Here is a 17,800-nt window from a genome sequence, read left to right as displayed (position 1 = left end):
TAGTCAAATAAAAATGTGGAAAAAATTCAAAGTAATAACGATGTCTATGATGGGGATAGTCCCCTTGGGTGTCATGCCCTTGAGCAATAAACAACCTGAACAACCCTCCTTGGCTACTCTAAACATTTCTGTGGCCATTACAGCTAATAAAGTGCTCCCATATACATAGAAACAACCTGTGTAGGTAATGGAGGAAAGACTAAGGGATCCTGAGATCTGTGTTTGGATACTTGTCATGAGGTTTGCTGTGACCTTGGGCAATTCACTCACCACTCCCTAGGGATCCTCTATCAGTTCATCTGCAAATGGGGATAAGTATGCCTAATCCTTCAAACTGCTACATGGAGGCCATGGGAGATGTTCCCAGTTCTGAGTAGTAAATGAAATCATGAGATGTGCATGGGGTTTCCATTTTGCACTTGATAAAATGTGCTTTCTTTAAAAATTATATGGGGCTTCCCTGGTGGTGCAGTGGTTGAGGGTCCGCCTGCCAATGCAGGGGACATGGGTTCGTGCCCCGGTCCGCGAAGATCCCACATGCCATGGAGCGGCTGGGCTCGTGAGCCGTGGCCGCTGAGTCTGTGCGCTCAGAGCCTGTGCTCCGCAACGGGAGAGGCCACAACAGTGAGAGGCCCGCGTACTGCACACAAAAAAAAAAAAAAAAAAAAAAAATTGTATTATGTTTTTCAAATTGAATAAAGTACATGTGCAGAGCCAGTAAAAGACAGTAATACCAATGAATTTGGAATCAGTTCCTGTTAAGTCACATGTGGACAGCTGCTGGTTTCACATGTCCAGAGGTGAGCTTCTGTAGGAGCCTGAGAGGCTGACATTCTGATTTTCTTAGGAAGCCAAATGTTAAGGCAATTGTTTGAAGCTTGCAGATAAGTCACCATGCAAACTGAAAACCTAAAGGTGATTTTTACAGCAACCCCCAACCAATAAATGGCTCTGTAATAAACCTCAAAAGGACACAGAGTTTCTATTTTGAGAAATGAAATTTTGCAAAAACAGAAAGGCAGTTAAAGTCCCAGAAATGGTGAGAATATTTACTTCAGAGGAAGCCAGGAGGAAGTTTGGTTGAACATCCTCCCCACTCTTTTCCTGATGGCCCCGCTTGATTACAACAGTACATTTGTGGCCAGCCTGGAAAAAAGGAGTGTGTCCAACCTTTCACTCACTCATTAAGCATTTACTGTGGGCCTGCTACGTTCCAGGTACTGGCCTATGGGCTGGTATAAGTCAGATCAGGTGTGATCTCGGTCCACATGGGGCTCTTGAGGTCTCGTTTGTGAACTGTCTTTCCCACACCCTGTTTCCCCAGGTTCTGTCCCTCCTTCTTTCCGCCATCCTACGTGACAGCTTCCCTTCATCCTCAGGTGTCCAGGATTCCTCCTCTTATGCGTGATTTCAGATGTTCACCGAGGGATAAGTGACTGCATGTTCCAACTGCCCTGCCTTTGCTCCTAGCACCCTGGTATGTCCAGAGTCTCAGCACTGCCTATAGAAAGGCTTCCTATCATCTAGAATCAGCACAAATGGCACCTCCTCCATGCAGCCTTCCCTCATTGCCCAAGTTAGAAATGTTTTGTCTTTTGTTGGATGAATAGCCCTTTGTTGGTACATCATTTTAGCACTGACCACACACCTGCCTTTTCTTACAGCTGTTGGGGGTCAGTGGAGACCTTTTCTGCCAGATTGGACTGGGAGGACAGGGGATACCACTCTCCGAGCCCAGGGCTCATGTCTAATTCCTCTCTACCCCAGCAGCCTGCCTTATACTGCTGGATACATACCAAACACTAAAAACAATTTGGCTAGATTGGATTCTTTTCTTTGATTTTAGTTGCCCAGAATTAGCTTGATCAAACTCATCTGTTGGTGGTGCTCTGCCATCATGGGTCCATGCATAGCTCTTATGGTCTATATATTTAATATTTTTTGGTCTCCATGCCTATTCCCCACTCCCTGCCCCCAACCACTCCACCCTGCCATTGATACACACTCTTGTTTTAATAAAATGCAACCTTCTAATGCATCTAAGTAACCATATTCGTGTAGGCTTGAACACTTGGCATTGCTTGGGATTGAATTTGCCTTTTGGCCAAGAGAATGAAACACTTCATTGGAATTTTAGGCACCAGCAGCCAGGGTGGATTTGTTTGGGGGCAGGGCAGGTGACCCTTGGAATCCAAGGGGGAGGCAGTCAGCAGCTTGGTCTGGCATAGGATTTCTGCTTCCTCTCCCCACTCCCTCCACCTCAGAGCCTGTTCCCCCACATCTGGGCTCTGTCCTCTCTGGCAGAGCCTGTCTACACAGCTGCCATGTTGCCAGCCAGGAGGCCCCAGAGAGTTCTCTCTTCCAAGAGATTACCTGTTCTCCTTGACATATACTGCTATTTGAGATGCCCATTTCTGTTTCTCCTGCATCTTTTGGTTTGTGCTCCTTGATTACACCCTTGGTGAAGTGCCCCTCACCTACCCTGTGGTGAAGAAATTACTTAGCTCAGCAGTTCTCAAATTTTTTGATCTCAGCGCCCCCTTATACTCTTAAAAATTATTAAGGAGGACTTCCCTGGTGGCGCGGTGGTTAAGAATCCGCCTGCCAATGCAGGGGACACGGGTTTGATCCCTGGTCCAGGAAGATTCCACATGCCGTGGAGCAACTAAGCCCTTGCACCACAACTACAGAGCCTGCGCTCTAGAGACCGCGAGCCACAACTGCTGAGCCCACGCATCGCAACTACTGAAGCCTGCACGCCTAGAGCCCATGCCCTGCAACAAAAGAAGCCGCAGCAATGAGAAGCCCGCGCACTGCAACGAAGAGTAGCCCCCGCTCGCAGCAACTAGAGGTAGTCCAGGCGCAGCAACGAAGACCCAACGCAGCCCAAAATAAATAAATAAATTAATTTAAAAAAATTATTAAGGAACCCAAAGAGCTATTGCTTATGTAGGCTATATATATTTATATTTACCATATTAGGAATCAAAACTAAGACAATTTAAAGATATGTAATTAACTAATTTTTAAATGGTACTATAACTATTACATATTAATGTAATTAACACGCTTTTATAAAAAATAACCATATTTTCCAAATCATGAAAAATTTAGTGAGAAGAAAGGTGCTGCTTTACGTTTTTGCCAATCTCATTATTAATATCTGGTTTGATGAAAGAGAGCTAGATTCTCAGATCTGCTTCTGCATTCAGTCTGTTGCCATATCACACATCACCTAGCCTTTGGAAAACTCCACTGGACCTTGAGAAAGGCAGAGAGTGAAAATGGCAACTAGCATCTTAGCACTGTTATGAAAGAGTTTTGACCTCACCAAATCTCTGAAAGGATCTCTGGAACCCCCAGGAGGTCCTTAGACCACACTTTGAGAACTGCCTGCCGCCTTAGACCATCGGTTTCTTGATGGCAAGGCCGTTCCCTGCTCACCCTTATTTTAAGCAGACTATGGATTGGGACTCAGTAAATCTTGTTTGAAATACTTGGAAATATCTGTGTCATTGAGAGTTATCCCACCCTCACAGTCACCTCGGGAAACACTCCACTTCTTCTAGTGCTGCTGCTGCGGATGGCATTTGGATTCTAACAGAAGGCAACCTCCAGAGGTGATGCAATTCTGTTGAATACCCTCAGTGGTCTCAGATCTTTGTTCTTTTCGGAGCAGTTTGATGTTTGGAAATAGCCTAAGGCCGTGTGGAGGGAAATCTTGTTAATTATTTGGGTAGTCAATTGGGTAGCACTACATTTTTGGAGTTTTAAAAAGTAACACTGACTTCTTAAAATTTGGATTGCAAAGCTACTTTAACAAGCTTTCCCCTAATTCTACATGTATATTCACACATGGGCAAATGATGTTTGAATACGTTTAATAATTGCATCATCCTTTGAAGAGTAAAAATTGGAAACAAAATCTTAGTGCCCACAACTAGGAGACCAGTTCAATAAACCATGGGCTTCCATGGAATAGAACACTTGTCAGCTGAAAAAAAGAATGAGAAAGTTCTATACATATTGATTACAAATTAACTCCAAAGTATATTAAGTAAAAAGGGAAGGGACAGATCAATATATATAGTATGCTGTCATCCACAGGGAAAAAAACTGTATCGTGTGTGTGTGTCTATATGCCTGTGTGTCTGTGTGTTTGCTCATGTATACATAAGGTATACAGTAAACTGGGAATGCTGGTTGCTTCCAGGGAGAGGAACTAGCTGCTTGGGGTGAAGGGTAGAAAAGCAGTTTTTCAAGGATTATCCTTCCGTACCTTTTAAGTTTGAAACCATATGAATGTTATCTAATAAAATAAAAACTTTTAGAAGCCCCAAACTGAAAAAATTATGACATTCCCTCCTTCTTCCAAAATTAAAAATAAAAACAATTCTTAACACTTACAAAGGCTATACTCCATAAACGAGTTCTTAGAATTGCTTGAGCAATAGAATGATTATCAGAAAAATTACACAATGTACACGGGGGCATATGCAAAGAGGACACTAGAAAGGGACGAGATACATTTGTGAAAAGAACTGGTCATTTTTAGAGTCATGCCTTATTCTTTTCACTCTTGCCCTGTTTCATAAATAGGGAAACAGACTCCAGGGGGGCTTAGTGACTCATCTATGTCATCTGGGCTCTGGGTTCCACTCTCGCCTTGTTAGGGGATTTCCTGACAGTTCCTGCAAATCTCTTTGTGGGGATGTGGCAGTGAGTGGGGGACAGAAGATGATAGATCCTCTTTCATGTGGTCCTAAACACACCTCTCTCCTCACTTCCCACCCGAAGCAGGGGCTGGAGGCCCAGGCAGGATACATGTGCCTCTGATGGTGGCTCGCAGGGTTACGTCATCCTCACTCTCTTCCCCAGGGCTCCCCGTATGCCCAGGTGTAGCATCCTCCTCCAGGCTCTTCCAGGACATTGCTCTTGGTGTTTGGTTGGCATAATGCCTCTATTTCCACAATTGGCACTTCCCAGATCAATTGTCACCTAATTGTCACACAATTTGGTTGGTTCAGATGACTGTGGGCATTTTTTTTTTTTTCGGGCCCCTCACTGTTGTGGCCTCTCCCGCTGCGGAGCACAGGCTCCGGACATGCAGGCTCAGCGGCCATGGCTCATGGGCCCAGCCGCTCCACGGCACGTGGGATCTTCCCGGACCGGGGCACGAACCCATGTCCCCTGTATCGGCAGGCGGACTCTCAACCACTGTGCCACCAGGGAAGCCCGACTGTGGGCTTTTAAAAATCGACTTCTCCTTCAAAGGATAAAGGTTTGTCATCAACTAAAGGATTAAAATCCTGTGGTGGAGACTCCCCACGGTTCTGACAGAACATGGTCAGGGTGCTCTGAAGGAGTTTTTGGCATTTATTCATTCATTCACTCAACGAGTGTATGTTGAACCTATTTGTTGGTGAGGCACTATTCTAGGCCTTGGGGATACAGTGATGAGAAGGTTTCTGTTCTTGTGGAGCTTACGTTCATGTGATGAGAAACTGACAATAAACAAGCAAACAAATAAATGGTTGAGGTTAATTCACATACTAATTAAGAGATCAGAGGGTGATGTGGCAGAGAGGTTGGGAAGCCGACTTTGGACCATGTGCTTGGGGAAGGCCAATCTGAAGATGGCTTCTTTAAGAGGGAAATGCTATCTCAATGCCTTTTGAGGCCCTCCTTTCCAGCAGTGACAGTCTAACATTCTCTGCACCCAACAGGTTCCCGTGGAGGGATGAAAGACAGGGAGGAGAAGAGAGGTGCCAGTTCCCTGGGCTTGTGTCTGCCGGCTGCTAAGTACCTCTGAGAAACTCTGCTTCCAGCTAATGAGGACCACCTATCCTGGGAACCTCGGTAGATGGGACAAGAACCCTCTGGTTAGACCCCTTGGCAAGATGAATTGGACCAACTATAGGTTCCAGGATTCCAGAGCCAGTGGTGACATCTTAGACAACACCACACAGTTGTTCAGCTTGGGTAAGATTAGCTGAAAGTGAGCCCTGGGCAAAGTGACTACTAATTACTGTTAAATAATTGTCTCACCATTTAGTTCTTTAAAAACCCTACGGGTTGAATACTATGTCCATCTCACAGATGCGGAAAATGTGGCTCAGAGAGATTATGTGACTGTCTTAAGATCACACAGTTAGAAGTACCTGAGACCAGGTCACGGGACCCTAAAGCTCAGGCTCTTTCATGATATCATCCTTCATGCTTGTTCTCCTCACCCCCACCAACCCTCCTCTGCTTTTTCAGGATAGGCCCTTGTCTTTCTGACTCTAGGTGGACACCCTCATGCTGTCTGTCATCCTTGCTGAGAACAGGTATGCCCTGTTCTCAGCAACCCCCGGCCAGCAACCCCCAGCTGGAGCCCCAGGTTCCCATCTCATTGCTCCAGGCTTTTGTGTGACATCTCACCCTATTCCACGGCTCCAAACACCAAGCCCTGTGACTTGGTACCTCATCTTGGGTAATTCCATGGGCACTAGAAAGATCTGGTTTCCAAGTCCCCTCCCTACCCTTTGCCCAGAAGTTGGGCAGGGGCTGTTAAAGAAAAACTTAGTGAGGTCAGCTAACTTACTTGAAAGAAGGCAGAGAGGAAGTGAGCCATCGAGGTGCTTGACATAATTCCAACTGGTCTTAGTGCCCCAAGAGGCTGTAACTCTTGGTACTTCCACTTTCAGATATTATGTATTGTCAGTGGGTATTAGACTGCCCTAGTGATCCACTAGGTTCCCTCCACCCCACCCTAGTAGCAGTCTCTGCATTCGGGTGTCTGAGCAGTCAGCTCCCAAGATGTGTCTGGAATGTGCCACCTGCTATAGGGGCTGGATCACGCACCTCCATTTTAAGAGGGAAGGAATAGGAAGAGGCCCCAGTGTAGGCAAGAGCACTTCGGGTTTAGAATTGAAAACTCCAGTCCTGGCTCCAGCACTCAGCAGGGGCCAGTGGCTGACCCTAAAGATCTATACAGAAAGAGGGTTGGGTTAGAAATGTTTTAAGATTCCTTCTAACCCCGAGAATCCAGGGACAGACTGTGGCTGGATAGGGGATGGGCTTGGGGTCTTCATCCCTTGATGTAGAAGAACTTTTTTCAGTGTGGATAATATCACCATCACCTCCTCACTTAAGCATGGGCAGGCTCTCACAGCTGCCACCTCTGCCTAGTTCCAGCCCAGTTAGCTGGTATCCTGACCACTCCTCACCCCCTCACATGCCCCTCCCTGGGGACGGATCACCTGCACCCTCCTGGTTGTCTTTTTTCTGGATATCCTGTCATGTCTGGTAACACTTACTCCTTTGTAAGAATGGCAGAACTCAAGAGTAAAATGATGGCACAGTGGCAACAAAGTGTAGTATTCATAAACACACAATTTAAAGTTGGAGAGATGTAGGTTCAAGTCTGATATCTGCCACTATCTAGCTCTATGACCTTGAGCAAGTCTGATCCCTGAGAGTTGGTTTCCTTACTGTAAGGTGGGAATAATAATTGTTCCTACCTTATTGCCTGTTTATGAAGCTTAAATAAGGTAATGAATGTGCCTGGCATATATTAAGTCCCCAAGGTAAGGCAGCTAATATTACTGCTTAGGATCCTGTAGAGCTCATTTTTATATGTGTTGTCTTGGTCAGTTTGGGCTGCTATAACAAATTACTGTTTGACTGGGTGATTTATAAACAATAGACATTTATTTCTCAGAGTTCTGGATGCTGGAAGGTCCAAGATTAAGGCACTAGCACATTCAGTGTCTGGTGAGAGCCCACTTCTTGTTCTTAGATGGCTGTCTTCTTGCTGTGTCCTCACAGGTTGGAAGGGCATGAGGAGACCCTCTGGGGTCTTCTATAAAAGAAGTAATCTCAGGCATGAGGGCTCCACCCTCTTGACCTAATCACCTCCCAAAGACCCCACCTCCAAATACCATCACCTTGGGGTTAGGATTTAACATATGAATTTTGGCAGCACACAAACATTCAGTCTATGGCATGTGTTAAAGAATTATTCTCGGCTCTCACTTCCTCTTGCGAGAACACCAGAATCACAACTAGCTGCTGGACAATCATCAACAGGAAGACACTGGAACTCACCAGTAAAGATACCCCACATCCAAAGACAAAGGAGAAGCCATAATGAGATGGTAGGAGGGGCACAATCACAGTAAAATCAAACCCCATAACTGGTGGGTGGGTGACTCACAGACTGGAGAACACTTATACCACAGAAGTCCACCCACTGGAGTGAAGGGTCTGAGCCCCACGTCAGGCTTCCCAACCTTGGGGTCCGGCAACAGGAGGAGGAATTCCTAGAGAATCAGACTTTGAAGCCTAGTGGGAATTGACTTCAGGACTTCGACAGGACTGGGGGAAACAGAAACTCCACTCTTGGAGGGCACACACAAAGTAGTGTGTGCATCAGGACCCAGGGGAAGGAGCAGTGACCCCAGGGGAGACTGAACCAGACCTACCTGCTGGTGTTGGAGGGTCTCCTGCAGAGGCGGGGGGTGGGGGCTGTGGCTCACTGTGGGGACAAGGACACTGGCAGCAGAAGTGAGTCTGCCATTAGCCCCACCAAAGAGCACAGGTAGACTCCAGTGTTGGGTTGCCTCAGGCCAAACAACCAACAGGGAGGGAACCCAGCCCCACCCATCAGCAGTCAAGCGGATTAAAGTTTTACTGAGCTCTGCCCACCAGAGCAACAGCCAGCTCTACCCACCACCAGTCCCTCCCATCAGGAAACTTGCACAAACCTCTTAGATAGCCTCATCCACCAGAGGACAGACAGCAGAGGCAAGAAGAACTACAATCCTGCAGCCTGTGGAACAAAAACCACATTCACAGAAAGATAGACAAGACAAAAATGCAGAGGGCTATGTACCAGATGAAGGAACAAGATAAAACCTCAGAAAAACAACTAAATGAAGTGGAGATAGACAATCTTCCAGAAAAAGAATTCAGAATAATGATAGTGAAGATGATCCAGGACCTCAGAAAAAGAATGGAGGCAAAGATCGAGAAGATACAAGAAACGTTTAACAAAGACCTAGAAGAATTAAAGAACAAACAAAGAGAGATGAACAATATAATAACTGAAATGAAAACTACACTAGAAGGAATCAATAGCAGAATAATTGAGGCAGAAGAACGGATAAGTGACCTGGAAGACAGAATGGTGGAATTCACTGCTGCGGAACAGAATAAAGAAAAAGGGATGAAAAGAAATGAAGACAGCCTAAGAGACCTCTGGGACAACATTAAACACAACAACATTCGCATTATAGGGGTCCCAGAAGGAGAAGAGAGAGAGAAAGGACCAGAGAAAATATTTGAAGAGATTATAGTCGAAAACTTCCCTAACATGGGAAAGGAAATAGCCACCCAAGTCCAGGAAGCACAGTGAGTCCCATACAGGATCAACCCAAGGAGAAACACGCCGAGACACATAGTAATCAAATTGGCAAAAATTAAAGACAAAGAAAAATTATTGAAAGCAGCAAGGGAAAAATGACAAATAACATACAAGGGAACTCCCACAAGGTTAACATCTGATTTCTCAGCAGAAACTCTACAAGCCAGAAGGGAGTGGCATGATATACTTAAAGTGATGAAAGGGAAGAACCTACAACCAAGATTGCCCTACCCAGCAAGGATCTCATTCAGATTCAATGGAGAAATCAAAAGCTTTACAGACAAGCAAAAGCTAAGAGAATTCAGCACCACCAAACCAGCTCTACAACAAATGTTAAAGGAACTTCTCTAAGTGGGAAACACAAGAAAAGAAAAGGACCTACAAAAGCAAACCATAACAATTAATAAAGTGGTAGTAGTAACCTATATATCAATAATTACTTTAAACGTGAATGGATTAAATGTTCCAACCAAAAGACACAGGCTCGCTGAATGCATACAAAAACAAGACCCATCTATATGCTGTCTACAAGAGACCCACTTCAGACCTAGGGACACATACAGACTGAAAGTGAGGGGATGGAAAAAGATATTCCATGTAAATGGAAATCAAAAGAAAGCTGGAGTAGCAATACTCACACTAGATAAAATAGACTTTAAAATAAAGAATGTTACAAGAGACAAGGAAGGACACTACATAATGATCAAGGGATTAATCCAAGAAGAAGATATGACAACTATAAATATATATGCACCCAACATAGGAGCACCTCAATACATAAGACAACTGCTAACAGCTCTGAAAGAGGAAATAGTAACACAGTAATAGTGAGGGACTTTAACACCTCACTTACACCAATGGACAGATCATCCAAAATGAAAATAATAAGGAAACAGAAGCTTTAAATAACACAATAGACCAGATAGATTTAATTGATATTTATAGGACATTCCATCCAAAAACAGCAGATTACACTTTCTTCTCAAGTGCGCATGGAACATTCTCCAGGATAGATCACATCTTGGGTCACAAATCAAGCCTCAGTAAATTTAAGAAAATTGAAATCATATCAAGCATCTTTTCTGACCACAACACTATGAGATTAGAAATCAATTACAGGGAAAAAAACATAAAAAACACAAACACATGGAGGCTAAACAATACGTTACTAAATAACCAAGAGATCACTGAAGAAATCAAAGAGGAAATCAGAAAATACCTAGAGACAAATAACAATGGAAACACGATGATCCAAAACCTATGGGATGCAGCAAAAACAGTTCTAAGAGGGAATTTTATAGCTATACAAGCCTACCGCAAGAAATGACAAAAATCTCAAATAAACAATCTAACCTTACGCCTAAAGGAACTAGAGAAAGAAGAACAAACAAAACCCAAAGTTAGCAGAAGGAAAGAAATCATAAAGATCAGAGCAGAAATAAATGAAATAGAAACAAAGAAAACAATAGCAAAGATGAATAAAACTAAAAGCTGGTTCTTTGAGAAGATAAACAAAATTGATAAACCATTAGCCAGACTCATCAAGAAAAAGAGGGAGAGGACTCAAATCAATAAAATTAGAAATGAAAAAGGAGAAGTTACAACAGACACCACAGAAATACAAAGCATCCTAAAAGACTACTACTAGCAACTCTATGCCAATAAAATGGACAACCTGGAAGAAATGGACAAATTCTTAGAAAGGTATAACCTTCCAAGACTGAACCAGGAAGAAACAGAAAATATGAACAGACCAATCACAAGTAATGAAATTGAAACTGTGATTAAAAATCTTCCAACAGGGCTTCCCTGGTGGCGCAGGGGTTGAGAGTCTGCCTGCTGATGCAGGGGACGCGGGTTCGTGCTCCAGTCCAGGAAGATCCTACATGCCACGGAGTGGCAGGACCCGTGGGCCATGGCCACTGAGCCTGCGCGTCCGGAGCCTGTGCTCCACAAGGGGAGAGGCCACAACAGTGAGAGGCCTGCGTACCGCAAAAAAAAAAACAACAAAAAACTTCCAGCAAACAAAAGTGCAGGACCAGATGGCTTCACAGGTGAATTCTATCAAACATTTAGAGAAGAGCTAACACCCATCCTTCTCAAACTCTTCCAAAAAATTGCAGAGTAAGGAACACTCCCAAACTCATTCTATGAGGCCACCATCACCCTGATACCAAAACCAGACAAAGATACTACAAAAAAAGAAAATTACAGACCAATATCACTGATGAATATAGATGAAAAAATCCTCAATAAAATACTAGCAAACAGAATCCAACAGCACATTAAAAGGATCATACACCACGATCAAGTGGAATTTTTCCCAGGGATGCAAGGATTCTTCAATATACACAAATCAATCAATGTGATACCCCATATTAACAAATTGAAGAATAAAACCATATGATCATCTCAATAGATGCAGAAAAAGCTTTTGACAAAATTCAAGACCCATTTATGATAAAAACTCTCCAGAAAGTGGGCATAGAGGGAACCTAGCTCAACATAATAAAGGCCATATACGACAAACCTACAGCAAACATCATTCTCAATGGTGAAAAACTGAAAGCATTTCCTCTAAGATCAGGAACAAGACAAGGATGTCCACTCTCACCACTATTATTCAACATAGTTTTGGAAGTCCTAGCCTTGGCCATCAGAGAAGAAAAAGAAATAAAAGGAATACAAATTGGAAAAGAAGAAGTAAAACTGTCACTGTTTGCAGATGACATGATATTATACATAGAGAATCCTAAAAATGCCACCAGAAAACTACTAGAGCTAATCAATGAATTTGGTAAAGTTGCAGGATACAAAATTAATGCACAGAAATCTCTTGCATTCCTATACACTAATGATGAAAAATCTGAAAGAGAAATTAGGGAAACACTCCCATTTACCATTGCAACAAGAAGAATAAAATACCTAGGAATAAACCTACCTAGGAAGACAAAAGACCTGTATGCAGAAAACTATAAGACACTGATGAAAGAAATTAAAGATGATACCAGCAGATGGAGAGATATACCATGTTTTTGGATTGGAAGAATCAATATTGTGATAATGACTATAATACCCAAAACAATCTACAGATTCAATGCAATCCCTATCAAATTACCAATGGCATTTTTTATGGAACTAGAACAAATCATCTTAAAATTTGGATGGAGACACAAAAGACCCTGAATAGCCAAAGCAGTCTTGAGGGAAAAAAAAGGAGCTGGAGGAATCAGACTCCCTGACTTCAGACTATAATACGAAGCTACAGGAATCAAGACAATATGGTACTGGCACAAAAACAGAAACATAGATCAATGGAACAAGATAGAAAGCCCAGAGATAAACCCATGCACCTATGGTCAACTAATCTATGACAAAGGAGGCAAAGATATACAATGGAGAAAAGACAGTCTCTTCAGTAAGTGGTGCTGGGAAAACTGGACAGCTACATGTAAAGGAATGAAATTAGAACACTCCCTAACACCATACGCAAAAATAAACTCCAAATGGATTCGAGACCTAAATGTAAGACCGGACACTATAAAACTCTTAGAGGAAAACATAGGAAGAACACTCTCTGACATAAATCACAGCAAGATATTTTTCGATCCACCTCCTAGAGTAATGGAAATAAAACCAAAAATAAACAATTGGGACCTAATGAAAGTTCAAAGCTTTTGCACAGCAAACGAAACCATAAACAAGATGAAAAGACAACCCTCAGAATGGGAGAAAATATTTGCAAACGAATCAACGGACAAAGGATTAATCTCCAAAATATATAAACAGCTCATGCAGCTCAATATTAAAGAAACAAATAACCCAATCCAAAAATGGGCAGAAGACCTAAATAGACATTTCTCCAAAGTAGACATACAGATGGCCAAGAAGCACATGAAAAGCTACTCAACATCACTAATTATTAGAGAAATGAAAATCAAAACTACAATGAGGTATCACCTCACACCAGTTAGAATGGGCATCATCAGAAAATCTACAAACAACAAATGCTGGAGAGGGTGTGGAGAAAAGGGAACCCTCTTGCACTATTGGTGGGAATGTAAATTGATACAGCCACTATGGAGAACAGTATGGAGGTTCCTTAAAAAACTAAAAATAGAATTACCATATGATCTAGCAATCCCACTACTGGGCATATACCCAGAGAAAACCATAATTCAAAAAGACACATGCACCACAATGTTTATTGCAGCACTATTTACAATAACCAGGTCATGGAAGCAACCTAAATGCCCTTCGACAGACGAATGGATAAAGATGTGGTACATATATACAATGGATTATTACTCAGCCATAAAAAGGAACGAAATTGAGTCATTTGTTGAGACATGGATGGATGTAGAGACTGTCATACAGAGTGAAGTAAGGCAGAAAGAGAAAAACAAATATCGTATATTAACGCATGTATGGGGAACCTAGAAAAATGGTACAGATGAACCGGTTTGCAGGGCAGAAGTTGAGACACAGATGTAGAGAACAAACGTATGGACACCAAGGGGGGAAGACCGCGGTGGGGTGGGGATGGGGTGTGCTGAATTGGGCGATTGGGATTGACATGTATCCACTGATGTGTATAAAACTGATGACTAATAAGAACCTGCAGTATAAAAAAACAAACAAACAAACAGAAATAAACAAGTAATACTAAACTTTCTTTGGGTTATTTGTATAGAGATATGTTAATATAAATGTTTCAGACATTACATGAAATTTCTAAACATCTTATATGTTCTGGTATAATGTTATAAGTCATAATTCTAGTTATTATTTTAAAATGTATATCTCAGAAATAACTAACAAAACAAAACAAAAAGAATTACTCTCAAATTTCCTTTCTTTTTCTTCTCTATCCCTTTCTGCAGAGAACATCACCACGCTGAAGATAGGCACTGACCCTAAAGAACTCAGCAGGTGGGTGAGAGAAGGGCTGGCCCATGCAGGAGTATCAGGGATCTTGGAAGACGGTCTGCTTGGCCCCCATTTGCGGACTGGTGTGGGTGGGACCATGGCCATGGAGACTGGGGCAGAGGAGAGAGGCTCAAAATGGGGGCAGGAGATGGTTGGCTATTGGGGATGTGGAAGCCCAGAGGAGAGAGAGCTCCCACAGAAGTGGGGAGGCCCCAGGGCAATTTTGTGGATGATCACCGCAGCCAGCCAGGGCAGCTGAAGCATCTTCATCGTCTTGTTTGCTTCCCTCAGCTTAGGCACAGCAGCCACAGCTGTTTCTAGCTCCATCGGTGTCGTGGCCCTCATTTTGCTGCTGGTGGGGCTCTTGTCCATGACTCTGAAGAAATGGAGGCATGAGAGTGAGTTGAACGGCTGGCCCTGGAGCTGGGAACCAGGAAAGAGGAGAAACCAAGGGCAGAGATGGGGTGTCTTTCCTATGGGGCAGCCTTGGGGGAGGGTAGAAGAGGGCAGGCTATAGGGTGTGTTCTCTGGAGTTGCCAGGGACTCAGCACATAGCAACAAGATTTATTTATGGTACAAATTCTTTAAGCTAAAAGCCATACATAAGCAATCTGTATAGACATGGTTTATATGCATCAACTAACATAAATATTGATGCCAAACTCATCTAAATACTAACCAAAATTATAAAGTATACCAACAGTGCTTACTCCCCCTGCCTCTTCCTGGGCACTTAACTCAGTCTCAGAGGCCCAATGGGTTGAACACGGTGGATTTTGCATTCTGAAGTCCAACCCTAAGCCCAGTAATCAATCAAGGAAAGATGGTTACTACCCCAGCTCAGGCTGACTCCGAATTTATTAATTTTTCTAGGACTATCTAAGAAACAACTGAAGCATCAGACCAACCTTCTCCACAAATCCTTGGTAAGGAAATAGTGGAGTCATACCTAGAGGGGCTCCTGGTTATCTCTGCCAGGATTTCATGCTGTTCCTAGGTAGACCCCATACAGGGGTGGTGGTGATGAGGCAGAGAACAGCCCGGAAAGAAATGTTTTTGAAAATCAAGGCAGATCTAGGGCTTGCTCAGCAAGAACCCAATGTTCCACTTGCTGTCCTATAGGGGCCCCAGTAGCTGGTTTTATCTTTAGAAGTGGCTGGTACCTCTAACCTGTGTCCTATTTCTAAAGGAGCTTTCCTGCCATGCTGATGCCATATATTCCAACGTGATCAACTTGGCCCCCAGGAAAAAGGATGACTTCGCTGTCTATGCCAACGTACCCCCTTTCGATCGCCCCAGAAGGACATCACCAGACCAAGTGGAATATGCCTCCATTGTATTCCACTGATGGGAAGCCAGTGAGATGTTTCAGAGAGGAGAGTCAGACCTGTGCCCCATCTGGATCCTGAAACAGCTTTTCCTTTAGATGTGTGTGTGTGTGTGTGTGTGTGTTTAAAATGCATAAACCATATTCTGATGGAGGTAAACGACTGGGTATTTCTTCTAATTTATTGGAAACAAAGTGCAGTTATAATGGAAAGGAGTGACATCTGAGAGACAAGGGACACAATCATTCCAGCCACCCTGAGCCCCGGAAGTAGGTTCCTGAGAGAGACTGGCCAACAGAGGAGCCCTTTCTCGCCTCTGCCCTCCTGAGGCAAGGGCTGAGGAGTGGGGCTTGCACCACTCAAGGACCAGCTTCTGGATTTTGTCTCTCTTGTTCTGCCCTGTCAGGAATTGACACCCTGTAGAGGTTAATTCATGAGTCACACTCACGTCTGGAGACGTGAATGGCTGACTGCTGTGTCTGTGTCTTCACAGCAGCTTTGCCGGACTATGTACCAAGTGTGGGGGGAGGAGGCATGAGGGAGCTGCAAGTACATGTAAAGTCTTCTTCCTGAGGGAGTGAACGCAGAGGATGCGGGGCCACCCGGGACAGGAGCTGGGGAAGGAGCACCCGGTGGAAGTGAGTACATGTCACCACCAACCAGTGTCTGTTCCGTGGGAACTTCGGAAGATGTCTGGAACTTTGCAACGGATTCATTCCTTCTTTCCTTCATTTAAAAACATGCATTAGGGCTTCCCTGGTGGCACAGTGGTTAAGAATCCGCCTGCCAAAGCAGGGGACACGGGTTCGAGCCCTGGTCCTAGACACATGCCGCGGAGCAACTAAGCCCGTGCACCACAACTACTGAGCCTGTGCTCTAGAGCCGGCGAGCCCCAACTACTGAGCCCACGTGCCACAACTACTGAAGCCCGCGCACCTAGAGCCTGTGCTCTGCAATAAGAGAAGCCACTGCAGTGAGAAGCCTGCGCACCGCAACAAAGAGTAGCCCCGCTTGCCGCAACTAGAGAAAGCCCATGCACAGCAACAACAACAACAACAAAAAATTCCTTAAAAAAAATAAAATAAATAAAAACATGCATTAAACACCACCATATTCTAGACCCTGGGAATACAGCAGTGAATCCAACAGACAAAACCTTATTCTCATGGAGCTTACCTTCTAGGAGGGGGGCAGTGAACAAATAAACAAGAAAGTACACAGACTGTCACATAGTAGCATGTGCTATAGACCAAAATTAAGCAAGTCCTGGAAGGTAGGGAACACCAGGTGGGAATGGGTTGCTATTTTGTATTAGATAGTCAGGTACAGGCTTGCTGACATTTGACCTGAAGGCAGTGAGAAAGTGAGACCTGAGGGTAAATGGGGAAGAGCATGTCAGGCAGAAGGGACAGCAAGTGCAAAGGCCCTGAGGTGGAAGTATACTTTACATGGTCAAAGAATATCAAGGATGTTAGTGTGTCTGGAGTTGGCGGGGGGTGGGCAGTATGGGGAGATGAGGTGTGTGCCACAAATCAGCACCTGAGTTTGGGAATCAGTGATCTAAGGCAGTGTTTCCCACAGCATACTCCATGCAGTGGGAGTACAGGGACCCCTGGTCCTTTGGGGATTATGCCTCTGGCTGCACCACTCTCTATCCTCCCACTGCTCACATTTGTTAATCTCCAGATATTCTCCTCATTTATAGGGGACTCCTGGTCTCCACTCCACCCTAATCCTGTCATCACTCAAGATTATTTCGTGGCAGTGTAGATGATCCTCCCTACCTTTGAGCTTAAAGTTTCCCAAAGTGTGTTCTTCCAGTTATGAGAGATGTTAATGGATGTTGGGATGTAGAGAGTAGGTGAGATCTATGACCAAATAAGTATGGGAAATGATGAATAAGTAAAGAGTAATGGAGAAAAATAATTTTTCATTTAAAACCAAAAATGATAGAAGCCACTTCTGTCTTCAAAGGAGGATGGCATATGGTTCACATCAGTAAGAAAACACATTCTTTATGGCTCCTTTCCGCTCATAGAGACTGGAGAGGGGAGGAGGAAGCAGAAAGGAAACACAAAGATTTCTAAGCCTCTGCCCTTTGTTCTGTTGATACTGGGTAAGTCCAAGGGCAGAG

General features: G+C 43.9%; 1 protein-coding gene across 1 annotated transcript; it reads left to right on the top strand.

Moving 5' to 3' along the window:
* The first annotated feature begins 1,426 nt into the window (after positions 1–1,426).
* LOC307048742 (uncharacterized protein) lies at positions 1,427–15,816 on the top strand. The gene is made up of 6 exons (XM_079697947.1): positions 1,427–1,477; positions 5,727–5,982; positions 14,293–14,341; positions 14,630–14,736; positions 15,212–15,264; positions 15,528–15,816. The coding sequence occupies exons 2-6, from the start codon at positions 5,832–5,834 to the stop codon at positions 15,684–15,686; spliced, it is 519 nt and encodes a 172-aa protein (XP_079554073.1). The 5' UTR covers positions 1,427–1,477; positions 5,727–5,831; the 3' UTR covers positions 15,687–15,816.
* The last annotated feature ends 1,984 nt before the right edge of the window (positions 15,817–17,800 follow it).

The sequence above is a fragment of the Hyperoodon ampullatus genome (assembly GCF_949752795.1).
Source record: "Hyperoodon ampullatus genome assembly, chromosome: 2".
Lineage (NCBI taxonomy): Eukaryota > Metazoa > Chordata > Mammalia > Artiodactyla > Ziphiidae > Hyperoodon > Hyperoodon ampullatus.
The sequence above is the reverse complement of the archived record's forward strand: the minus strand, read 5'-3'. Positions and strand labels throughout refer to the sequence as shown.